The sequence below is a fragment of the Girardinichthys multiradiatus genome, chromosome Y, assembly GCF_021462225.1.
Source record: "Girardinichthys multiradiatus isolate DD_20200921_A chromosome Y, DD_fGirMul_XY1, whole genome shotgun sequence".
Taxonomy (NCBI): domain Eukaryota; kingdom Metazoa; phylum Chordata; class Actinopteri; order Cyprinodontiformes; family Goodeidae; genus Girardinichthys; species Girardinichthys multiradiatus.
In genome coordinates, this window is record NC_061818.1 from 8,484,975 (window position 1) to 8,508,334 (window position 23,360).

At 37.7% G+C, this 23,360-nt stretch overlaps 1 protein-coding gene across 1 annotated transcript in view; it reads left to right on the forward strand.

The window, feature by feature from the left end:
* LOC124864868 (glutamate receptor ionotropic, NMDA 2A-like) overlaps positions 1–15,670 on the forward strand; it is a 283,980-nt gene extending 268,310 nt beyond the window's left edge. Inside the window, exons 15-16 of the mRNA XM_047359828.1 lie at positions 7,513–7,751; positions 11,374–15,670. Coding sequence (XP_047215784.1) covers positions 7,513–7,751; positions 11,374–13,314 — 2,180 coding nt within the window. The 3' untranslated portion in view covers positions 13,315–15,670. The remainder of the gene's footprint in view (positions 1–7,512; positions 7,752–11,373) is intronic.
* The last annotated feature ends 7,690 nt before the right edge of the window (positions 15,671–23,360 follow it).

Here is a 23,360-nt window from a genome sequence, read left to right on the forward strand (position 1 = left end):
GTAGCCCATTTCCTGCACACGCCTGTGCACGGTGGCTCTGGATGTTTCTACTCCAGACTCAGTCCACTGCTTCCGCAGGTCCCCCAAGGTCTGGAATCGGCCCTTCTCCACAATCTTCCTCAGGGTCCGGTCACTTCTTCTCATTGTGCAGCGTTTTCTGCCACACTTTTTCCTTCCCACAGACTTCCCACTGAGGGGCCTTGATACAGCACTCTGGGAACAGCCTATTCGTTCAGAAATTTATTTCTGTGTCTTACCCTCTTGCTTGAGGGTGTCAATAGTGGCCTTCTGGACAGCAGTCAGGTCGGTAGTCTTACCCATGATTGGGGTTTTGAGTGATGAACCAGGCTGGGAGTTTTAAAGGCCTCAGGAATCTTTTGCAGGTATTTAGAGTTAACTCGTTGATTCAGATGATTAGGTTCATAGCTCGTTTAGAGACCCTTTTAATGATATGCTAATTTTGTGAGATAGGAATTTTGGGTTTTCATGAGCTGTATGCCAAAATCATCCGTATTAAGACAATAAAAGACCTGAAATATTTCAGTTAGTGTGCAATGAATCTAAAATATATGAATGTTAAATTTTCATCATGACATTATGGAAAATAATGAACTTTATCACAATATGCTAATTGTTTGAGAAGGACCTGTAATACCACTGACTGTTGATGGGGGAATATTTAGGAGCGAGGAAAGTTTACGAATGGACTTGTTGCACAGGTGGCATCCTATCACAGTACCATGCTGGAATTCATTGAAGTCCTGAGAGCAACCCATTTTTTTGTTTGTAGTTTGTTTGTAGAAACAGTCTGCATGCCTAGGTGCTTGATTTTAAACACCTATGGCCGTGGAATTGATCGAAACATCTGATTTCAATTATTTGGATGAGTGAGTGAACACTTTGGCAATATAGTATATATGTAACTATGTATTATATATTTGTGTACATTACATTCTACACTCAACACTGGTTAAGATGTATGAAAAGCATTAAAATTAAGTCCACTTTTATTGTAGTAGCATAATCTCACGTAAACTCATCTTATAATTTAAGCACATTTATTCATTTTGAAGAGTGACCAAAAGAAATTAGCCTCTCTGTTGTAGTTATACACCAGAGAAAGATTATTGTTATTTAATTGTTGCAAAAAAATAATAATAATAATAAAATCTCAGTTACAATGACTTCATAGGAAATGTTTTAGGCGACGGTAAGTGTAACCCATGTGTTTTTGTCGAAAACAGTAACTCCTCAACATTCTTTCCCCTACTGAAAAAATTTACTCATATTAAAGATTTGATTTTTCAAATTGTTCTAATGTGAGATTATGCTCCTGAAATAAAACATGGATTTATTTTATATGCAGGAAGAGAGGTTTTCTAATGCCAGATACATTTAAAATTTAGAAGAAAGGCATTTTCTAGGTTGGAATATTCTCAAACACTAGCTTGGAGTGCATTTAAGTTGCTTACCCTATAACTAATCCTATAAGAGCATCAGAGCAAGTAGGTTACACTCGAAAGATAATTTTGACAAAAATGGTTCCCAATGCTTTTTTCTTGCTTGGTTTGTTTCTTCTCTGTATCAATGCCACACTGTCTCTTTTTTATTTTTAAGCAGCCATCCATTGCAGATTTTAACAGAGAGTACTTCAAGTCTGTGTCACACCGATAATTTCAGTGTTTCTCCATTTGTTGTGTGTCTATACCACTCACAAAGGTAAGGATAAAGGTGAACAACAAAAAGAGTGAGAGAGAGTGGGGGAAATAAAATAAATTATAGAGTTCAGGTGAAAAGAGATTAAGAGGGTAAACAGAAAAGGTGAAAAAGTGATGACACCATCAGGAAAGTGACAATACGCATGTGTGATGGTCAGAGATAGGGCATGAAAAGAATGTTGGGAGAAAAGGACAAGTAAAAGAGGAAGGGAGGCCAAGTCTGTGATCGATGATGGGACTCTGTATCTTGGCAGATGCTGCTTGATCAGATAAACGCAATACCAGTGGAGAACACGTGGCATTTCACAGACTGAGGTGGTTCCAAAAACCTAAACAGAAACAAATTGAACGAAACCATTTCCGTTTTTCTCTCAAGTTTAGCAATTGCCTGTCAATGTAACAAATGTGTTACTGTGCTGTTTGTTAAGCACCATTCTGAACAAGCACGGAGATATTAAGATTCTTTCATATTGTGAGAAGTTTATAATATGAACAAGTTAAATGTCACATGTAATGTTTGGGAACACTCTGTGCCAAAAAATTTATTGAGACAGACAAAATATCCCAGAAAAGTAAAATATTCATGAAAAATTTATTTCTTTTTTTTAATTCAATTGAAAAAGTATTATTTTAAATTGATTAATTACATAAAGAGTGATATATATTTTTTATTATAGCTAACAACAAATTAATTTTAAGTTTCTTAGAAAATCAGAAAATAGCACAAAAACATTTTATCATCAAAATGTTATGACCCACACTGTCACAGAGAAGATTGCTGACTTGACAGTTGTCCAGTCAGTTTTTCATTGACAAGTGTGAGCCACAAAGGGCCATCGCAAAAGAAGCTGGCTGTTAACAGAGTGCTTTATCGAAACACTAATAGAAAGTTGAGTTGAAGGAAAAAGTGTGGAAATCCTAGGTATGTAAATAGAAGGCAGCTGGACTTTTCTTCACCCCAGGGATAATACACCAAAATACAAGTTTAACGTATATTCAGTCAAGTGGAGCAATGAATGTTTATTCCATCTCACTGGTTCAAGACTCAGTGGTTTATCTACATCTTAAGAAGAAAGGACACTCTTTTGAAGACCCCCATTTGCACAAGGAAGAGTGGTTATTCGAGAGAGGAGGAAGAGATGAGATTTATGTATGGCAATTTATGTATGAGACAGAAGAGGTGACCTCAGGTTCCATTATTTATGGAGTGTTTGCACTGCAGCTAACTTTTGAGGAACCAGAGAATTGGTTTTGGGTAGTTTTTCACCACCTTGTGTTTTCAATGCATGATCCACAGCCAAATCTGATAAAAGCAGGTAGAAATTGCCTTAGTGGGGATATCTGACTTTTTGGATGGATCCTGAAGTGAAGGCTATAAGAATATCTCCAACATTTTATTTCAGTTATACCCTAGTTTATCATCCTCTGCAGGTCATAATTTCTTTTTACTTAAAATTCTGATAGTAGTTCCGCAATTTATATGTAACCCAAGCCACCCATGATGAACATCACAGTGTTTTGCATTCAAATACATTTATAAAATCCACCATCCTTAGTGAAAATATTCATTAAAGGAAGACATCTGCTGTTATGTTCTTAGACATGGATTATAACAAACACGACTGGATTGTTGATCATTTACCAATTTTAAGTATTATTGAGCACTGCTGCAGCATGTGTATATGTGGTTATTGTTTTCAAGACACATCTCAAAAGGCTTTAATTTTTAAATATCTTTGGATCATTACAAACCTAGAAGTGATTCAGCTTTAGAGATTAACAGCTAGGACATTTTAATAAATTATGCATTTAGATAGCTAATTGTAGTGCCTATTGGGAGCCAGGATCGACTCAGTTCATTTAAAATCCCCTACACATTTTCACTAACATTCTGGACTTTGTTGTTGCGGTGGATGGAGATCTGTGTCATCAGACCGCAGCGGCACTCACGCGGATGGAGGACTTGCTCAGCATCTGGGGATGTAATCTACATAAATGCTCCAGGTTTAAGACATCAAGTTCAAACACACACAACAACCTAGGTAGATTAAATTTAAGGTTCCAGGAAGTTAAGTGCTGGAGAAAAAAATCTTCCAGTGGGCCAAAGTTCTCTAATCCAATTAAGGTATATTTTGCATTTCATTTGGATAACAGTTCAGATCTTATTTGATGAAAAAGAGAGATTTCTGCCATGTCCTACATTTTCTTTCTTTGACATAGATTCATGAAACATAAAAAAAAAAAAAAAACACATGGATACTTTTGGTAACCTTGGTTTCTGTCGTAAAACCACTATAAAAAGAACTCTCAACTCTATGTTGCATTATGAGGGAAATCAGCTCCCCATAGCTTTGCCTTTGAATGTACTGTATCAGGGCAACTTTGTTGTCATTTTTAAGAAAGCAATGCAGATTGACTGCCACCAAATTATTGCTCCAAATTGTATGCTTATAAAGTAGAGGCTGCTGAGAGAAAAAAAAATAAAAAATGTACCTGATGCTTATTCATAACACACCATTATGTAACAGAGACATAAACTGTGGCTCAAATTAAGTAGGGAGTGTGCTAACTTTTCATGTTTTAGTTCTCACAAATGGCATTAAATATTTCATGAAGAGTTATACAACTCTTCTTCCTTTTTTTGTTTTGTAAATTGTTTACCATCTGAACCAAAAATGCCTTGGTAAAAGTTTGGTCTCAGCCCAGCCCTGACTGCCATAATCTTGTTATTACTTGAAGATTGAGCTCATTACTGAATGTTATTTAATGAAAAATCTGTCTCTTTTGTACATCCTTTAGTGTATTCTTAAATGTTAACAGAGACAAATGATCTTCAATTGAAGTGAAGGGGTAATGATGTGTTAGTAAGTCTGCACTCAGAGACATGTAGCTGAGAACCAGCATGATATTTGTCTTTCCCTACTAGCAGCTTTAGTTATTCGCCCCTGAATGACACAGATTGGATTAGCCACGCGCCAAATGTCACAGAGGAAGCCTGAGTGGGAGGGGAGACAGAAGGAATGGTATACAGAGTGAGGAATGAGAAAAGATAAGGGCTTTGTTGCTTTTCTCTTCTCTTAACATTAAAGAAACAGTCAATTTGGACAATCTGGCCATGTAGAGGTGTGTGCAAGCCTGGGGATTGGTAAAACTCAAGGGATTCTTTAAAAAGACTGTTCTTGTTTCTCAGAGAAAGAAACAAAATGAGCAAAAAATATAATTAAAAATACTTTGCTTGAGTTAGTATATTTTGCTATCATAGCATTGTAGGAAATTAAAGTAATATGCTTTCAAACAAAGGAGCAGGTAAAATTGTTGGACCATAATCTCACACTAAAGAATTAGAAAAGTCCAAACTTTGAATATGAGTACATTTATTCAGTGAAATAAAAACCAATGTTAAGAAATTACTTTTTCTAACTAAATCACCAGTGGAAAGAAAATTGTAACCCTACTAATCATAATAAAATAAGTGTAGTTAAAGGAGTTTTTAAATTTAAACTTTCCTTTCTTAAGTTGATCAGAGTTTCTAGGTACTTCCATAACTTCATGTGTCTTGAGGGAATATGAATGATGTGACACGGAGGCCCAGTTATTTGGAGGTACAATCTGAAATGTAGCGTTTTCTGCCATGTCTTTGGAGGGATAAACGTATAAAAGTGCAGTTGTTAAACTTCATTTGAAATTTAACTGGTTATTTCTTCTACTTAAATACGATTAAGATGTAGCTTTTAGTTAAGTAAAATGGAGGATTTGTAATGACGTGTGCGTGTTTATCTTCTAAGGGCTATGAGAACCTTGTTAAAGAACATTGTATTATTGACCATAAATACCAGGAGATTTTTAAGTAATAATCAGGGAGACTGTAGGTCTAAACAGAATATGGATTGAACATGGAATGAGTCTTTTAATAGGACAATATTTCAAATAGTGAATCCAAATTAACACCGAACTGATTTACTAGACACAAAATCAACCTTCTTCCATAGCCATTTCAGCCCACAGACATAAATCCTAAAGAAAACCAGTAAATTGAGATGAACATAAGATTGGATCCAGGATGATCTGGAGAGATTGAGCGAAAAGGAATGGTACAGCTCACCAAATGGCAAATAAAAAGGCACATAAGAGAAAGAACCATACATACAGACACTCATACCTTGGGGGAATTTTGAGTCTCTGATTAACCTAATACAGATGTTTTACTGATAGAGAAACTGGATTAGCAGTAGAAAACCAGGAGAAAACCCTTGCATTCACGGCTTATTGCTGTGAGGTAATAGGGCTAACACACTAAACAGATCTCTTTGTCTATTTTGCTTAATTCTTTTTTCAGTACTTAAAAAAGGGATTATGTAAACAACTGGTGTTCAATTTTATCACCATTGAGAATAAAAAGCAGTAAATGAACAGAGGAATTCCATTTATGATGAAACAATAACCTTATCCAGTGAGAGATTTTATCACCAGAGGCCGATAGCTGTAACAAACAATCCATGTTTTACCCAAAAAATTCCATCTTGAAGCAATTTGCACTCAGATCAGTATGAGCAGAACTCATAAAATAAACCTCACAGCAAGCAATTAGCACCCACACCACCAAATTGCCCATGTAGTCTGGTTGCGAGACGAGGGAAGTACATTTTTCATATTCTTGGGTCCTGTTCATACGGAGACAAAAAAGTTATCATGTCCAGAATGATTTTTAAAAAAAAGGTGTGTCCACATGAGTGCACACAGCACCGCTAAAAACACTGTAGTATGTATGCTGGGCCCATTGATGGCAATGAGACACTGCCACAGAAACAATTCAATTCAGTTTATTTATGAAGCGCCAATTCACAACACATGTCGTCTCAACACAGCAAAAACAGTGGACATAAACACCAGGCATCAGCAGACAATCTAAACATAGCAATCGGGCGGCAAATAGGCACGTGCGAGTTGCAGACAGAGGTGAAGCTACAACATCATCATTTGGAAAGATGAGTGCACATGGTAACGGAAACGACGAAATCTTTTCACTCTGGGGTCTGGTTTCAAAAATTATTGTTTTTGGTCCCAAAAAGCCAGATCTGTGTGGACTCAATGCCAAAATACAACCTAAGCTAATCTCTATGTGGACAGGGCCTAGTAAAAATGCTAAATGTTTCATTGATGCTGACAATAAAAAGCCCTATAATTACATTTAGTGATGATGAGGGAAAACGAGGAACTGGTGTAGGAGCCCAAGAAACACAGGCACAAGCCAATACGATTTGATAATACAATTATGAAAAAACTTTAGTACAACTGAAAAAAACAACTTCATGTTTCTTCACCTCAAAGTAATCAGATTACTATTATTAGATTTTGTTTTTTGTATCCATGATCCTTCTGACTTTGCTGGCTAAGATATTCGTACAGAGCCCAGTGTTCATTTAGAAGTATTGTACAGGATTACCCAATTGGTGGCGCTTAGATCACTGTACAAAAAGCTGATAAGCTAATTTAAGTCCTGATGCTGTTTGCTCCTCCACAGAAAGGCTGAAACTGATGATGTAGGTGCAGAAGCCTATAGGTAAATCACATAGATTGTAAGGAATAAGCCTTGTGTAGGTCTAATGGCAGTGCTAATATTGTGTGGTAAGACAGTGGGGAAAGCAGCAGTGGAAAACTTGCTTGCCAAGTACTAAGCGTGCAGTAGTGGTGGATTAAAATCTTTAAATTTGCCTTAATCCTGCAATCTTTGAATGATCTAAAAAAAATCCTGGAGGCCATAGAATGGTCTTACTCCAGTGTATTTGTTTTTTAGGTGAAATGGAAGAACTAGAAGCCCAGTGGCTAACAGGAATTTGCCATAATGAGAAGAACGAAGTCATGTCCAGTCAGCTTGATGTGGACAACATGGCGGGGGTCTTCTACATGCTGGCCACAGCAATGGGGCTCTCCCTCATCACCTTTGTCTCAGAGCATCTCTTCTACTGGAGGCTGAGATACTGCTTCACTGGAGTCTGCTCTGGCACGCCAGGACTACTTTTCTCCATCAGCAGGGTAAGGATTCAGTCGATGTAAAGTGTTATTGCATGTGCAAAAAGTTCACAGGAACAAGCAGTTTTGGATGAATTTCTGGAGGTAGTACTATCAGGAGGTTGGATAGGGGTTGTCTCAACGGTCAAGGAAGAAGGTGCAGTAAACCATTGCAGCCATACTGGTGGCAAATGCTGCACTGTTTGGGTCAAACAGGCCTGTCTTAGGATTTGCTGCAAAACTAAAGCACTAACTTAAAAACAGTGGGCAAAGGGAGGGCTTCACAGAACAGAATGAGATGCAAGGATGGGAATAGAGGCGGGAGGGGGAATCACGAGGCAGCTCTGACTATAGACAAAAATAGACCCTAATTGCAGTCTGTTTTTTGGATTAAACCACAGCAACTAACACTTAATCAATTTATTCTCTCTCCTGCTAAAAGGTCAGCATTTTTCCTCATTGCCTGTGAGAACAGAAGACATGGACGTGTATCCCTAAAAGCACTGCAGTGTCTTCATGCTATTGTTGCAGCAGTGTTGCTCTGTTTAAAAATGTTAACACAGGGAAGTAGTTAGTGCAGAAGAGGCAACACTTTAAGGAATGTGCTTCAGGAAGATGCTTTTTCTAACTCATTCTTAGAATTAATTTAGATTAAAATGTTCTCTTTGTGGCCTATATTGTGGAGATAAACGTAACAAAATATATGAAGAGCAAAAACATTCTGAGGTTGTTAATGTGGTAATTATCTCTAAGAGTGTGACAGTAAAATATAGTGAAATACAGTGCCTGGCCAAAAACAAAGTCGCCACCAAAATATATGGTCAAACACTCTAATATTTTGTTGGACCCCCTTATACAGTAGGCACTAAGGATGATGGGTGCATCACTTCACCTGCCTCTCTTCTTACCCTGATGCACACATCACTCTGGAACAGGGTAATTCAGGACTCATCAGACCATATGACCTTCTTCCATTGCTGCAGACTCCACTTTTTATGCTCCCTAGCAAATTGAAGCCTTGTTTTCCGGTTAGCCTCAGAGGTTAGTGGTTTTCTTAAGGCTACACAGCAGTTCAGTCCCAATCCCTTGAGTCCCCTTCGCATTGTGTGTGTGGAAATGCTCTTACTTTCACTATTAAACATAGCCCGGAGTTCTACTGTTGTTTTTCATCGATTTGATTTCACCAAACGTATAAGTGATCACCAATCACGATCATTTTATTTTCCCGCCACATTTCTTCCTCAAAGACGATGGGTCCCCACTATCCTTCCAATTTTTAATAATGCGTTGGACAGTTGTTAACCCAATTTTGGTAGCTGCTGCAATCTCCTTAGATGTTTTCTCTGCTTGATGCATGCCAATGATTTGACCCTTCTGAAACAGACTGACATCTTCTCCACAACCATGGGATGTGCCTTTCGACATGGTTGTTTGAGAAATGAGAAGCAACTCATTGCACCAGTTGGGGCTAAATAACCTGCTGCCAGCTGAAACATAATCGCCCACGCAGTAATTATCCAATGGGAAGCTAGTACCTATTTGCTTAGTTAAAACCAGGTGGCGACTTGTTTTTTGGCCAAGTAGTGTGTTTTAAGTTTTTTTCTTTTATTCAGAGACTTCTCTTGCAGATTTTCTGATGCTGTTTCCCAAAGAAAGTATAACCTATAATCATAAAGAGGTGGTCATTTTGGCAGGATCTGCCAACACTGGAGAGCATCTAAGGTAGATCTTATATATTAAATATGAAACCAACTTGTATTTAAAGGGCATTGTTGACTATTATTAGTGGATGAACACATATTCATGTGGACAAATTATTAGCAAATTTTCACTTCTAAAGTCCACCAGTATTGCAACAGTAATAGAGATTAAAAAAAAAAAAAAGTTTGATGAATAACATACTGTAGATGTTTTGCTGCTTTTTTGTGGAGAGTGTTGTAAGTTTTTGTATTACATGCTGATATGGATGCATAATAAAAGCAAAAAAAGAACACACTAAGACTAAGACTGCCAGTATATCCTGCTGGACATTAGTTTTGATAACTTAGAACACTTAGAGCATCTATTAACAGAGATATTTTGACAAAACAAATAGTATTCTTGCCACTATTTACTGCTTTTGAACGGTTACACTCAGGTAGAAAGGCTGGATAACAGCAGCCCTTTCTAAAAATAAAGCAAAGCAGATATTTGTACTGAAAGCACTTAGTTTCTTAAGCAAATTTTGAAGGAACACATTTTTAAAAATTTTCCTTTTATGATCAACAGGTCTGAAATTCTATTTTTTAAAGAACATGTTTTAACCAATGATGTATTTATTAGATTTCTGAAATTAATATATTTTTGTTAAATTATGTATGTTTCTTAATTTCTAAATAATCCCTGTACTATCACTGGGAATTACCCAGGAAGCCAAACTAAACATTGTACATTTATGTCAGTTTAATTGAGCAAGCAACATACAGGTAAACCCAAAATTATTAATTCCCCTGGTGGATTTAGATCTTAAAATATTTCCATTAGTCAAATAACTTTTTTTTCTGATAGGAAATGAGACAGGCATCAATAGAACAATAGAACAATATAAAAGGTGTGTCAGTTTTGAGAAGAAACAAGATATTTTTTTCATTTATATTTGAATGAAAAGTGCATGCTGAAAATGATTGATACATTTCTCAATAAGCAATGGAAAAATATTCATGGCATCACAGCAATCAAACCATAGTTTTTAATGATGTGTTGCATGTTCAAACAGGTATTTTGTAAGGTATTTATCTCCATGCAAATCTTTTGCTCCATCTAGAGATTCTCTATCAGATTCACGTAAGGGTTCTGACTGGGCCACTCCGAAACATTAATATAATTTTTATTTGGAAGAAAATGTTAGGAAAATTAAAAGATAAGTTTAAGCCTAAATCTGCCAGGGATATGATTAATTTTAGACGTAACTGTACCTTAACTGCACCTTCTAGATAACTGGATTATGCAGTTGACACACTAAAGGGATGGGGAAACTACTCCATTGCAAACTATGAGTTAGGGTTAAGGTATTTTTCAGTCTAAAACACAATTTTATGAGAACTGGGCTTTCAGAATGGGGTTCCAACAGTATCTGTGGACTAAGAGAATGGAGATGTGGGAATATTACACATACTGTCAAATGAAAGACGCAAATGTTTGTGATGTGGTCATTTGAGGCCCCCTGCTATCTGTGTATATATATTACACTGTAAATTGTTTTTTCAATGTGCAGTGGATGGGGAATTTGTAGTAAGATCTTTAATGTCTAGCTAAACAGCAATTTTGTGTGGTGTTTTTTTTCACCAAAGTTTTTTTAGGGCAAGGTGAGGGCGAACTTTAAATAACTGATGGTTTAGTCAACCATCAACCATGCTCTTCAGTCAAATTGTCATTTATTATTATTAAGTATTAGACAATGGCGTTTCCCTATTAAGGGTAGTAGCTCTGCCAATTTAATGAATGCCAATACACCTCTTAGTGTTTGGAAAGACTGGGCTATTTAATAAAAAATATATATTTTTCACTCTTTGGTTTCACCTTCTTCATTTTTTTGTTTGAAGCTCTCCACTCTTCTTTCGATTTACTCATTTTCTTAATCTTTTGTTTATTAATATGTATTATACAGGGAATCTGGAGCTGCATCCATGGAGTACACATTGACATGAAGAAAAAGACAGACCTTGACTTCAGCCCCCAGGACAAAATGCTTAGGCTAATTAAATCTGCCAAACAAATGACCAACATGTCTAACCTCAGTGGCTCCCGCATGAACTCACCTAAACGAGAATTCATGCACTCTGCTGGTCCCATGATCATGGACATGATGGCAGAGAAAGGCAACTTCATTTATGCTGATAACAGAAGTTACACTCCCAAAGATATGATCTATGGGGACACTGGTGACCTTCAGTCTTATCTTGCAAATCGCCACAAAGAGCACCTCAACAACTACATCTTTCAGGGTGGGCAGCATCCCTTGACCCTGAATGATGCCAATCCAAATACTGTAGAGGTAGCAGTAAGTGCTGACACGGTCCAAACAAATGCCAAACCTCAGCGAACATTGTGGAAAAAGTCAACTGACACACTGCGTTCTGTGCCACCGGGGCCTTCTCCAATCCCTGACATGCTTATGCCAGATCCGCGAATATCTATGAAGACACAGCGCTACCTCCCAGAAGACACAGCCCACTCTGACATCTCTGACTGTTCAAGCAGGGGAGCCACCTACAAGGAACCAGAAAACAACAAACACCTGAAACCCAAGGACAACTTAAAAAAAAGATCCGTGACGTCAAAATACCCTAGGGATTGCAGTGAGGTGGAGCTGTCCTACTTAAAAACTAAGCAGGTCAGCGGTGGAACCAACCAAAGTGGGGGAGGAGGAGGAGAGAAAATCTACACAATTGATTCAGACAGAGAGATGAGCCTCCATTCAGACCCCATTCACTACCGTGAGAGTCATGGTCTTGCAGCAGATGATTTGGATTACCCTGAGATTTACTCTGACCACGGTGATAACTATAGAAAGTGTGAGCAGCCAATCATTCATCTGAACTCCTCACCTATGCATCACGCGGACTCAGATCTTCTGCCAGACTCAGCTTACTCTAAACACTACAGCCTAAAAGAGAAAAATCTTTCCTTCTCCCCTCATGAATCCATTGATCGCTATAAACAGACACACTGCCGATCCTGCTTGTCCAAAGTACCCGCTAGCTACCAACAAGGAGGGCCATATGTCTCTGCAGGATCTGCCACAGCATCTGGAACGCGGTCTCCATACAATCGGTGTGATGCATGCCTCCACACAGCCAACTTGTACGACATCAGTGAGGACCAGCTTTTTGGTGAGCATCACCAAGAGCAGCAGCAGCCAGATGAAATGTTTGGTTTGTATTGGCCACAGACAGATGGGCCACATGTTCAAAAAAGAAACCGCTTGAGGCTAAGTCGTCAGCACTCCTTTGATAACATCATGCTTGAAAAGCCCAAGGATGTGGACCTGGGCAGGCCAGCACGCAGCGTCAGCCTCAAGGAGAAGGACCGCTTCTTGGACTCAGCATCTGACTCCCATTATGCCAATCTCTTCGGCATGCGCCCTTACTCTGGCAGACTCTTTGGCACTGGGTCTAAATCAATGCTGTTTAACAATAACCTTGAGGAAAGCAAGAGAAGCAAGTCCCTGTACCCAACCCATGGCTCAGAAAACCCTTTCCTCAGTCACTCTCTGAGGGATGATACCAGCAGCAGACTGGTCCATGGGCGTAGCTCCTCTGACATTTACAAACAGCTGGCAGTAGGTTCTCCTGCATTGGCGCTAGGAGCAGCTCCCATCAAAACACGCAATGATGCGAACAATCTTCGCTCATCTGTTAAATCCACCTCTTCATACTGCTCAAGGGATGGGCGGATAGCTAATGACATGTATAATAAAGAGCATGTGATGCCTTACTCAGCCAATAAGACTAGTGCATACCCAGCCTCAAGGGGTGTCCTAAACTCAGCCCAGTTCAGCAATAGACGGGTGTATAAGAAAATTCCCAGTCTGGAGTCAGATGTTTAGTTGATATAAGAAATGTTTTCTCTCCCTCTAACTCCTCTAAGGGTTTGTATTATAATTTATCAACTATGTTATCCACTAAGGGATGTCATAGCCACCTGACCATTTTTCTTCTCTTTGACAATGTAATCAAAAAAAAAAAAAAAACTTCTGGCCCACTTGGGACACATTTTATTGCTATTACTCTCTCTGCAGATAATATCACCATAATATCCCCATATTTGTCCATTCTCTCCCATGTACCATACAGTTTAATATTTGGTTAGCACTTTGCTGTAAGGTTATAAGTGGGAGGAAGATAACATAATAGTGCAATTTCTTAGATTGGATTAGGTTTCTTCATTGGAGAAATACTGCTTTTGTATTAGAAGGAGAGTGAGTTGATATGTGCTGGAAATGATCACACATTGATGATGGCAGTGAGTTTTTCTGAAGAAGGATTGAGAAAAAGTGAAAAAGGAGCTAATGCCTTCAGTGACCTCCTTCTCACCTTTTTTCTTTCTCACGTTTACTGACAAGTTTACTATCAGAATGGGTCTGAAAAGGGAGACTAAATGAGTGAGCCAGACATATAGGCATTCCTGGAGGGCAGGTGTGACCAGCGGTCGGCTGCTTGTTAAGCTGACAAATGTACCGACGACACCTGGCATAGAAGGAGGATAGAAAGAGGATGATAGGGTGAGCAAATAAGTGAAAGACTGGAACAGCTGGCAATTTCTGGAAGTTAGTGATTGCAGGTTTAGTCAGACTGTGGTTTTCTATTTTAAAAACCATGTAAACGACACTACATTGATGAGAAGATGAGAACAATGCAGATGCTACAAAATGAATAATGTTTACAAGCTGAAAAAAGCCAGACTTAGAAAATGGCTTACAAAAAGAAAAGACAAGACGGGAAGGATGAAGGGCATTTCATTCTTCGCACTGCACATATAAAATGATTGCAAAGTCTTACGTTGTTATTCTATTCAGCTATAAGACTTAAAAATCTATATAGAAATTTTGTGTTTGCTTATTTGGTAGCACAATAGCAATTAGTCAAAAAAAAAACTCTCTCCCACATTTGCATTTGAAAAAAAGGCATAGCTTACTGAAAAAAATCCTCAGGAGTAGTAGGTTATTTTGCATGTGTTTATTTTTTTTTCCTTCATAAGAAAATAAAATCCACAAAAATACTTAAACACACATTCATTATGTTTCTGAAAAGGGCAAGGTTAAAGGTGGTGGATGGATATTGTACAATGCAATCTTTTAACTCTGACCTTTAAACATAGTAAACCTGTAAAGATAAGGATCAAAGGGAACAAAGATGTTAGAACCAAAAGGGGAAAGATGACAACCATGTCTTCCATCACCTTGTCTGGTACAGGGATAATTTTGTCTTTTGACATCTCTGCCGCTAAAAACAGGGTATTTAGCTAGAAAAAAAAAAAACCTCCTGTAATCCCTTTCTTCTCTGTTTTCCTTCATCTACGTATAGTGTGTTCAACAATAATGGAATAATTTCATTACATTTAAGTCAAGTTTATTCTTAATTGACAGAACAAGGATTTGCAGTTTATTAGTATTTAAAGGGCATATATCTTCATTTTTATAATGATTCCTTTTTATTTGTTTTCAGGCTCAAGGTTCACGATAATTAATTTTCATGACAAATTAAGAAATCTAAAAACCATTAAAGAAAAAATAGAGGTTGAAAATTGCTGAAGAGTAATTGTGTTGGGTCTGAAATGGTGAACTCAGAAGTATTGATACCAAAAGAAATTGTTGCAGATGAACATAAGCACTTGAGTTAAGCATTTAGGATAACCAAGAGCAGTTATTGGTGTAATGTAATCAGTGGATGTCAGCGGAAATACAAAAGAAAAAAACCACCTAAAAAACAATGTATGTTCTTGCATGTTCTCGATAAATTTTATACTTGTAAGCAAGCTATCGCTGCCTTGATGGTCTGGCTGATTTCTTTCCTAATTGTAGCATTAATAGTGTCATGTCCTCTTCTCTCAGGTTTGGGGTGTCCCTTCCCTTAAATCAAAGATTCTAATTGTTTCATAATCTTCAGGCAAAAAAATCTTTATTTTGATCTTAAAAGCAAAAGTATTCACTCCGTCAGGCTTTCTGTATTGCTGATAAGTGCAATCACATCCATTTGACAATTTCCTGATAAAAAGCTAATTTATTATTAACACTAGGACTCCCAGAATTCTAACACTACTAGAACTCCCAAGCCAGTTAATTTTATGGCGAGTATTCTGGATTATATTGGTCAGAATGCTAAAGGTTTTCTTGCACGGCATAAAATTATGGTTTTGACAAGAATTAATAATAGTATTTGATCAAAACCTATTATGTTTTATTATTATTTATAAATAGTACTGAAAAATAATACAGAGGTGGGGTACAGCCAAGACAGATGGCCTATCCATTACAGGGCAACACAAGACAAATAATCATGCATTCACCACACATTCACACCTGAGGGCAATTTAGAAAGACCAATTACCCTAACAGTCACAATTTTAGACTGTGGCAAAAAGCCGGATTACCCAGGGAGAACCTATCCATACATGGCAGAACATGCAAACTCCAGGACCTCAAACCCAGAACCTCGCTGCTAGACAACTGTGCAACCAACTCCACCACGGTGTAGCCCACTTCCAGGTTATATGTTGAATATGCATCAAAAGGCACCAGAGGCATGCATACACCACCTGAGGTGTGGTTAAAAAGTTATTTCGGTGGTAAAAAAACACTTTTAAATTATAATTACGATTTATTTATATTTTATCAAATATAATCAATTTTATGGCTCTAAAATATGATTATATTTGCCCTTTAAACACTGTAGTCTCAAAGGAAATTGTTCTCAAATTGTGAACGATCCAGGGCTCTTGAGGAAGAAGAATTCTTGAGATGGATCCCTTTTTTATTTCCTTTGCAGCATTGTTTGGGTGTGATGTGGGCTGGGGTGGCTGGAACCAAGGAGGCTCCACTGTTACAAACTCTATACATATCTATCTGTGGGGATTTAGTGTTATCCATGCATGGCAGATCTTGGGCAAGCTTGAAATGATAACCAAAACATTTTTGAGGGTGTGGGATTAATCTGATTGTTTGTTCATTTATCTGTTTAATTACATGTTTTGATAAATACGTGCATATACTTCCATTTTCACTCGTGCCAAATGTTTTGTAGCATAAAGCTGTACAAATTGCACATTTAAAAAAAGAAAAAAGAACTCATGAAATCATGTTTGTTAACTGATTTGCTTGATTGATTGGATCCACTAAGCCAAATTTTATCAAATAAAAATACCTCCGGATGATTCTGTGCAGTTTGGACAAGCAGTAGCAACAGAACAAAATGTGCCACAGGTTTTTGTAGAAATCTTTTTTAAAATAGTGTAAAAAACATAAACATGCTACAATTTCTAGTGGCCACAACGCAGAATGAAACTTTTCTCCTGTTTACTATACGAGTCCAAGGTCTTCCAGTTTCACTCTGTGTTGGAGCTCATGCAAACTAAGAGAGAAAAGGAAGAAGAGGAGGGGAAAAAAGGAATAGTTGTAGGGGGCTTAGATGTTCTCAGCGCTAGTTTTTTGCCAAACAGAGCAGCCTTCGTGGAATGAATTATAAAAAGCTACCCTCATACGGTATAATGGGATTTTCCCTCCTCTCTGTACGTGACTGCATTAGCCACTGTGTTTCAGCTGAAGCTCCATCTTTGCAATTTTTTTAAAAAACACTGTCATATCACTGTTTTTGAGATACTACAGTGAACCTCTCCTTGCTTCCCAAACAGCTTATCCCTAATGTTGACTGAAACCCATTTCTGTCCCCTGTTTTGCATTTATCTGCATATTTATTATGGTTATTATCATATTTATCTCCACATGCTGCCTGTGTGAGCTGTCAAGTGAAGAATATGCACATGGAAAATATCAACAAGGCACCCTTTCTTTTCATGGACTCACAACAATTCGTTCAGTTTGTTCAGGTTTTACAGAACCATCATGTAAACAGTTGCTATCTTATGTTAAAACACGCACCCAAACATCCTCCCTTGTGATGACAACCCTGCTCTTTTTAAATAGCAAAAATGTATTTTAATTACATTTAATGATAAATAATGAGGTGATGGCATGCAACCCCAGATGTAATAAGTTTATGTTTTTATGTTTATTTTGTTTGTTTATTTTGGTTATGATGTTATGATCACTAATACGTTGTAACCACATGTGAGTATATACATATTTGAGAGAAAAAAAAAATATATATATATATCTATGTCTAACACATTGAAGATGCTGCTGTTTTGAGGGAGAAGGCGAAGAACTGACCCCCCTTTGTGGCTCCCTCGTACTGGCGGACTGGTTGTTATCAGGCCATGTTTCGTCCAGTTGTGTAATAGGTTGGGGGGGGGACATCCTCGCTCTTCCTCATAAGGCAGGTGAGAAATACTGTATCACCAGCTCTGCTTCTCTCTTACGTCTCCTTCATGTGTGTCAGGACTTCAACTCTAAAGAAGAAGAAGGAAAGAAAGCAACCCGCAACTTTGAGTCTGCTATCCCCAAAGATACAAGACCTTTTTCTTTATTGTTTGCTGTAAGAATAGAGCTTTTTTTGTAAAAAAGAAAAAAATAACTAACTTCCTCAAAGACTTTTAAGGAACTATTTTGAATATATTTAGAAATTACACCTGTAAAAATCGCTTGTAAATTCATACTGAAATACATCATCTGGAGAATTATAAAGAGTAAAAACAATATTTTTTTGTGTGAATTTCACAAGAGCTCTTCTGTACAGTGGCACTGTTTATCTCTCTTTCTATCTCTCTTTTTCTCTTTCTTTCTCTGTAGAGCAACTAGAATAAAATTTCACCATTCACAGGGCTTGCTGTCTTGTTAGAATCTCCTGTGACAGCAGGTTTTCCTTCCTTTAACAGTTTCTTTCTACAGCTTATGATCATTGATATTTTAGGTGGAAATAAGAGAGTAAGAAGTGTTGGTTGATTTTTTGTACTCCATTTGTTTTGTTAAATATGTGGTCAGGATTTTTGCAGTATCTTGCAAAACTATCATTGAACTTTTAAACATTTTTTTGACATTCCAAACACAAACTTTAATGTACAGTGCCTTGTGAAAGTACTCGGCTCCTTGAACTGGTCAACCTCTTGCCACATTTCAGGCTTCAAACATAAAGATATAAACAAGAATCAACAACAAGTGGGACACAATCATGAAGTGGAATGAAATTTATTGGATGTGTCAAACTTTTTTAACAAATAAAAAACTGAAAAGTGGGGCGTGCAATATTATTCGGCCCCCTTGCGTTAATACTTTGTAGCGCCACCCTTTGCTGCAATTACAGCTGCAAGTCGCTTGGGGTATGTCTCTATCAGTTTTGCACAACGAGAGACTGAAATTCTTGCCCATTCTTCTTTGCAAAACAGCTCGAGCTCAGTGAGGTTGGATGGAGAGCGTTCGTGAACAGCAGTCTTCAGCTCTTTCCACAGATTCTCAATTGGATTCAGGTCTGGACTTTGACTTGGCCATTCCAACACCTGGATACGTTTATTTGTGAACCATTCTAGTGTAGATTTGGCTTTATGTTTTGGATCATTGTCTTGTTGGAAGATAAATTTCCGTCCCAGTCTCAGGTCTCTTGCAGACTCCAACAGGTTTTCTTCCAGAATGGTCCTGTATTTGGCCCCATCTATCTTCCCATCAATTTTGACCATCTTCCCTGTCCCTGCTGACGAAAAGCAGGCCCAAACCATGATGCTGCCACCACCATGTTTGACAATGGGGATGGTGTGTTCAGGGTGATGAGCTTTGTTGCTTTTACACCAAACATATCGTTTTGCATTGTGGCCAAACAGTTTGATTTTGGTTTCATCTGACCAGAGCACCTTCTTCCACATGTTTGGTGTGTCTCCCAGGTGGCTTGTGGCAAACTTTAAACGAGACTTTTTATGGATAACTTTGAGAAATGGCTTTCTTCTTGCCACTCTTCCATAAAGGCCAGATTTGTGCAGTGTACGACTGATTGTTGTCCTATGGACAGACTTTCCCACCTCAGCTGTAGATCTCTGCAAGTCATCCAGAGTGATCATGGGCCTCGTGGCTGCATCTCTGATCAGTCTTCTCCTTGTTCGAGATGAGAGTTTAGAGGGACGGCCGGGTCTTGGTAGATTTGCAGTGGTCTGATACTCCTTCCATTTCAATATGATTGCTTGCACAGTGCTCCTTGGGATGTTTAAAGCTTGGGAAATCTTTTTGTATCCAAATCCGGCTTTAAACGTCTCCACAACAGTATCTCGGACCGGCCTGGTGTGTTCCTTGGTCTTCATGATGCTCTCTGCGCTTTGAACAGAACCCTGAGACTATCACAGAGCAGGTGCATTTATATGGAGACTTGATTACACACAGGTGGATTCTATTTATCATCATCAGTCATTTGGGACAACATTGGATCATTCAGAGATCCTCACTGAACTTCTGGAGTGAGTTTGCTGCACTGAAAGTAAAGGGCCGAATAATATTGCACGCCCAGCTTTTCAGTTTTTTATTTGTGAAAAGCAAATAAAAATTTATTGATACATCCAATAAATTTCATTCCATTTCACGATTGTGTCCCACTTGTTGATGACTCTTCTCAAGAAATTAGAATTTTATAGCTTTTTATTTGAAGCCTGAAATGTGGCAAGAGGTTGACCAGTTCAAGTGGGCCGAGTACTTTCGCGAGGCACTGTATATTGTAGGATTTTGTGGTAGACCCACACAAAGTGGTGCGTGATTGAGAAGTGGAAGGAAATGGGAATTGTGGCCTGATTCTGCATGTATACCCATTAAAAAAGTAGCCAGGTCTAAAATAGATAGTAAATAAGTAAATTGAATCCACCTGTTTATAGTTTAATCTTAAAATAAATACAGCCGTTATGTGAAAGACTGAGAAATGTATTAAAGAACAATGATGAACAAACATTATCATGAAGACCAAATAACTCATGAGTGATATCAGGGGTAAAGTTACAGTGAAGTTTAAGGCAGGATTAGTTGAAAAACAATATCCAAAGTTTTGGACATATTACAGAACACTGTTCTTGTAGCTCTGGAGGAACTGCAGAGATCCAGAAATCTGTTGGGAGAATGTGTTGACAGGGTAACTGAACTCTAAAAGTCTGACCTTTATGGAAGAGGGATAAGAAGGACATTGTTGAAAGAAAGCCATATGTACCATTTATCGTCTACTACAGTTCATGTAAGAAGTACAGCATGTAGAAGAAGGTTATCTGCCCAGGTGAAACCTTTATTACTAATGGAAAAGGGGCAAAACACTGAGCTTCACCCAGAAATCATAATCCCCCTCGTAGAAAAAGGTGGTGGCAAAATTATGCTGTGGTGAGAAATGTTTTCCCAGGAAGAGGGAAAGAGTTTATGGAAGATATATTTTGCTAATTAATCTTGGAACATAACATGTTAGGGCTTGCACAATACTGGATCTGTGGCAGTGATTCACTTTCAAGCAGGACAACAACCCTAAACAAACCAAGCTTCTGTAGAATAAATCAGGACAGTCAACTTTAGTCCTCAAGAGCTGATTTCTGCAGCTTTTAGATGTGTTCCTGCTCCAACATGGGTGGTTTAAATGATGGAATTAGCTCCTCAGCATGTCATCAAAGTGTTCTACAGGAGCCTACTAATGAACCAGTCATTTGATCCAAGTGTGTTGAACCAGGTAAACATCTAAAATAAGCAGGAAACTTACAGTTGAGGACTGGCATCAGAAAGCCCTGGTTTAGTTTAAACCATATTCTTGTATGACCATGGTCCAGTCAAATTCCAGATCTAAATTTAATGTGGCAACGGAAGGTTGTTGTATAAATTGCTGATTCATGGAGGCAGTATACAAATGCACATCACACTTTTTAGATTTGCATTTGTTAAAACCCCTCCATCATCTGTAATCCACTTCACAGTTATGCATTAATTTGTTGGTGTATCCCATAAACAACTCATTTATATGCATTCTAAAAAATTGTTTGCATTTAATAAAATATGAAAACAAACTTCAAGGGGAAATAATATTTTCTCTACTGAGAAAACATTAAGTTGGAAATTGGAGGTTTTTTTATGAGCAGTACTTTTGTTTCTTTGTTTCAATTAAAAGGTCCACTTATTTAGAGCTATGATTCCTGGTTCATCCGTAACATTCTAATCACTATCACAGTCCACCTTGCCTGACTACAGATTTGCATCGCGGAGCCTGTTTTTCTTTTTGCTCTATTTTTGCAGTCCAATCTGTGTCATCCACTGGGAGCTACATTGGCAAAATCAAAAAAGAAGTTGTAGAATGAACATAAAATAGGCTTTTTCATATGAATATCTGAATATCTAAAATATGAAAAAGCCTGAGCGACAATATGTCAGCTGTCAACAATCAGTCAGTAATCTGTCAGTGACAACTTATTTAGGGCATCACAGATTTGTAGTGTATGAGATGTGTAAAAAAAAGTGCATCCTATTTTTAATTAAACAGCCCAAACCAGGAACATCTGGCTAGTAATCAATAGATCAAGGTATGTTTTTCGGTGATCCTTTTCATTTTAAATGAAAAAAATGTTGCTGAAAATAATTTATAGTGATTTAATTTTAACACAACAAACCATGTTAAACTCAAAACCTAGAGTAATAGTAAAGTTAAAAAACTTAAGAAAGCCATAAAAGATTAAGGCCTAAAAGACTGTGGTAGCCCAACCAGTTTATGCCATGATAACACAGAGGAACTATTAAATTACAGGAGAAATTGACATAATTGTGGGAAATCATAAAATGTAACTTAATCTTGAATTCAAGAATAAAGTACAACATTTAATAAACCAAAACTTAAAGTTCGCCAAGGACTCTTTCAAAAAAGCCTGCATTATACAGAAATGGAGGAATATTTCTTTTCTCAATAAAACAAAGAACTTACGTGAATTTGTTTCCATTGGAAAATGTCTGTGTTTTCCTGAGCTCTTTCCCATTTTGTCATGAATATTGCCTTTTTTTTTTTAAACTAAAAAAAAACTTTAGTTATGTTGGGTAAACATCAAGAAAGGAAAAAGGCTTTCTGGAACATCAACATATAATGAGATTAGTGGTGTGAAATTCATGCTATTCTGCTGTGTCATGACAAGGTATGTTGTCTTTTTGTAATGACAATGTCCCATTTGGTTGTTTTTTTCTTTATAGTAAAAGATCCATCCCTGACCATCTGGGAATGAAATATCATTGTTCTACGAGTACCCCTAAGTTATCAGGTAATTATTAGACTGATTAATCAGGTAGTAATGGATGCCCTAAATTTCAGTTTCAATAATCTACCCTCCTGAGGTGAGTGAACCGTCTGGATAGCGCAGCATGAGATTATGTAATTTTATTATTGAATCTGACTTTGGACCACTGACCACAGTCTATGTCTTTTTCTACTTAGCCCACGTAAGATGCATGTAGCCCATTGATGAGTCAGTTTATCAGAATCAGCTTTATTGCCAAACAAGGAATTTGACTCCAGTACACTTTGCTCTCTGGTTTTTGTTTTTTGCATTAAAGAATATACATATATACAATATACAAATATACACATTTATAAATAAAAAGGTGCATTTGCAACATCTGTATGCTGTTGTCTGGTACTTTGTTAAATGTTCAACAGAGAAACAGCCAGGGAGAAGAAATTGTCTCTGTGGCGGCTGGTTTTAGTAAACAGTGCACTGTTGCGGCGGCCTGAAGATAAAACTCTAAACAGTTTATGTGCAGGGTGTGTGGGGTCTGCAGAGATTTTAGCAGCTCTTTTCTTGACCCTAGACCTGTATAAGTCCTGGATGGAGGGAAGGTCAGCTCTGATTATTCTCTCTGCATTCCTGATTAGTCGTTGCAGTCTGGACCTGTCCTGTTTTGTGGGTGAGCCAAACCACACTGAGATGGGGGAAGACAGGATAGACTGAATGATGGCAGTGTAGAAGATAACCAGCAGCTCCTGTGGAAGGTTGAACTTCTTGAGT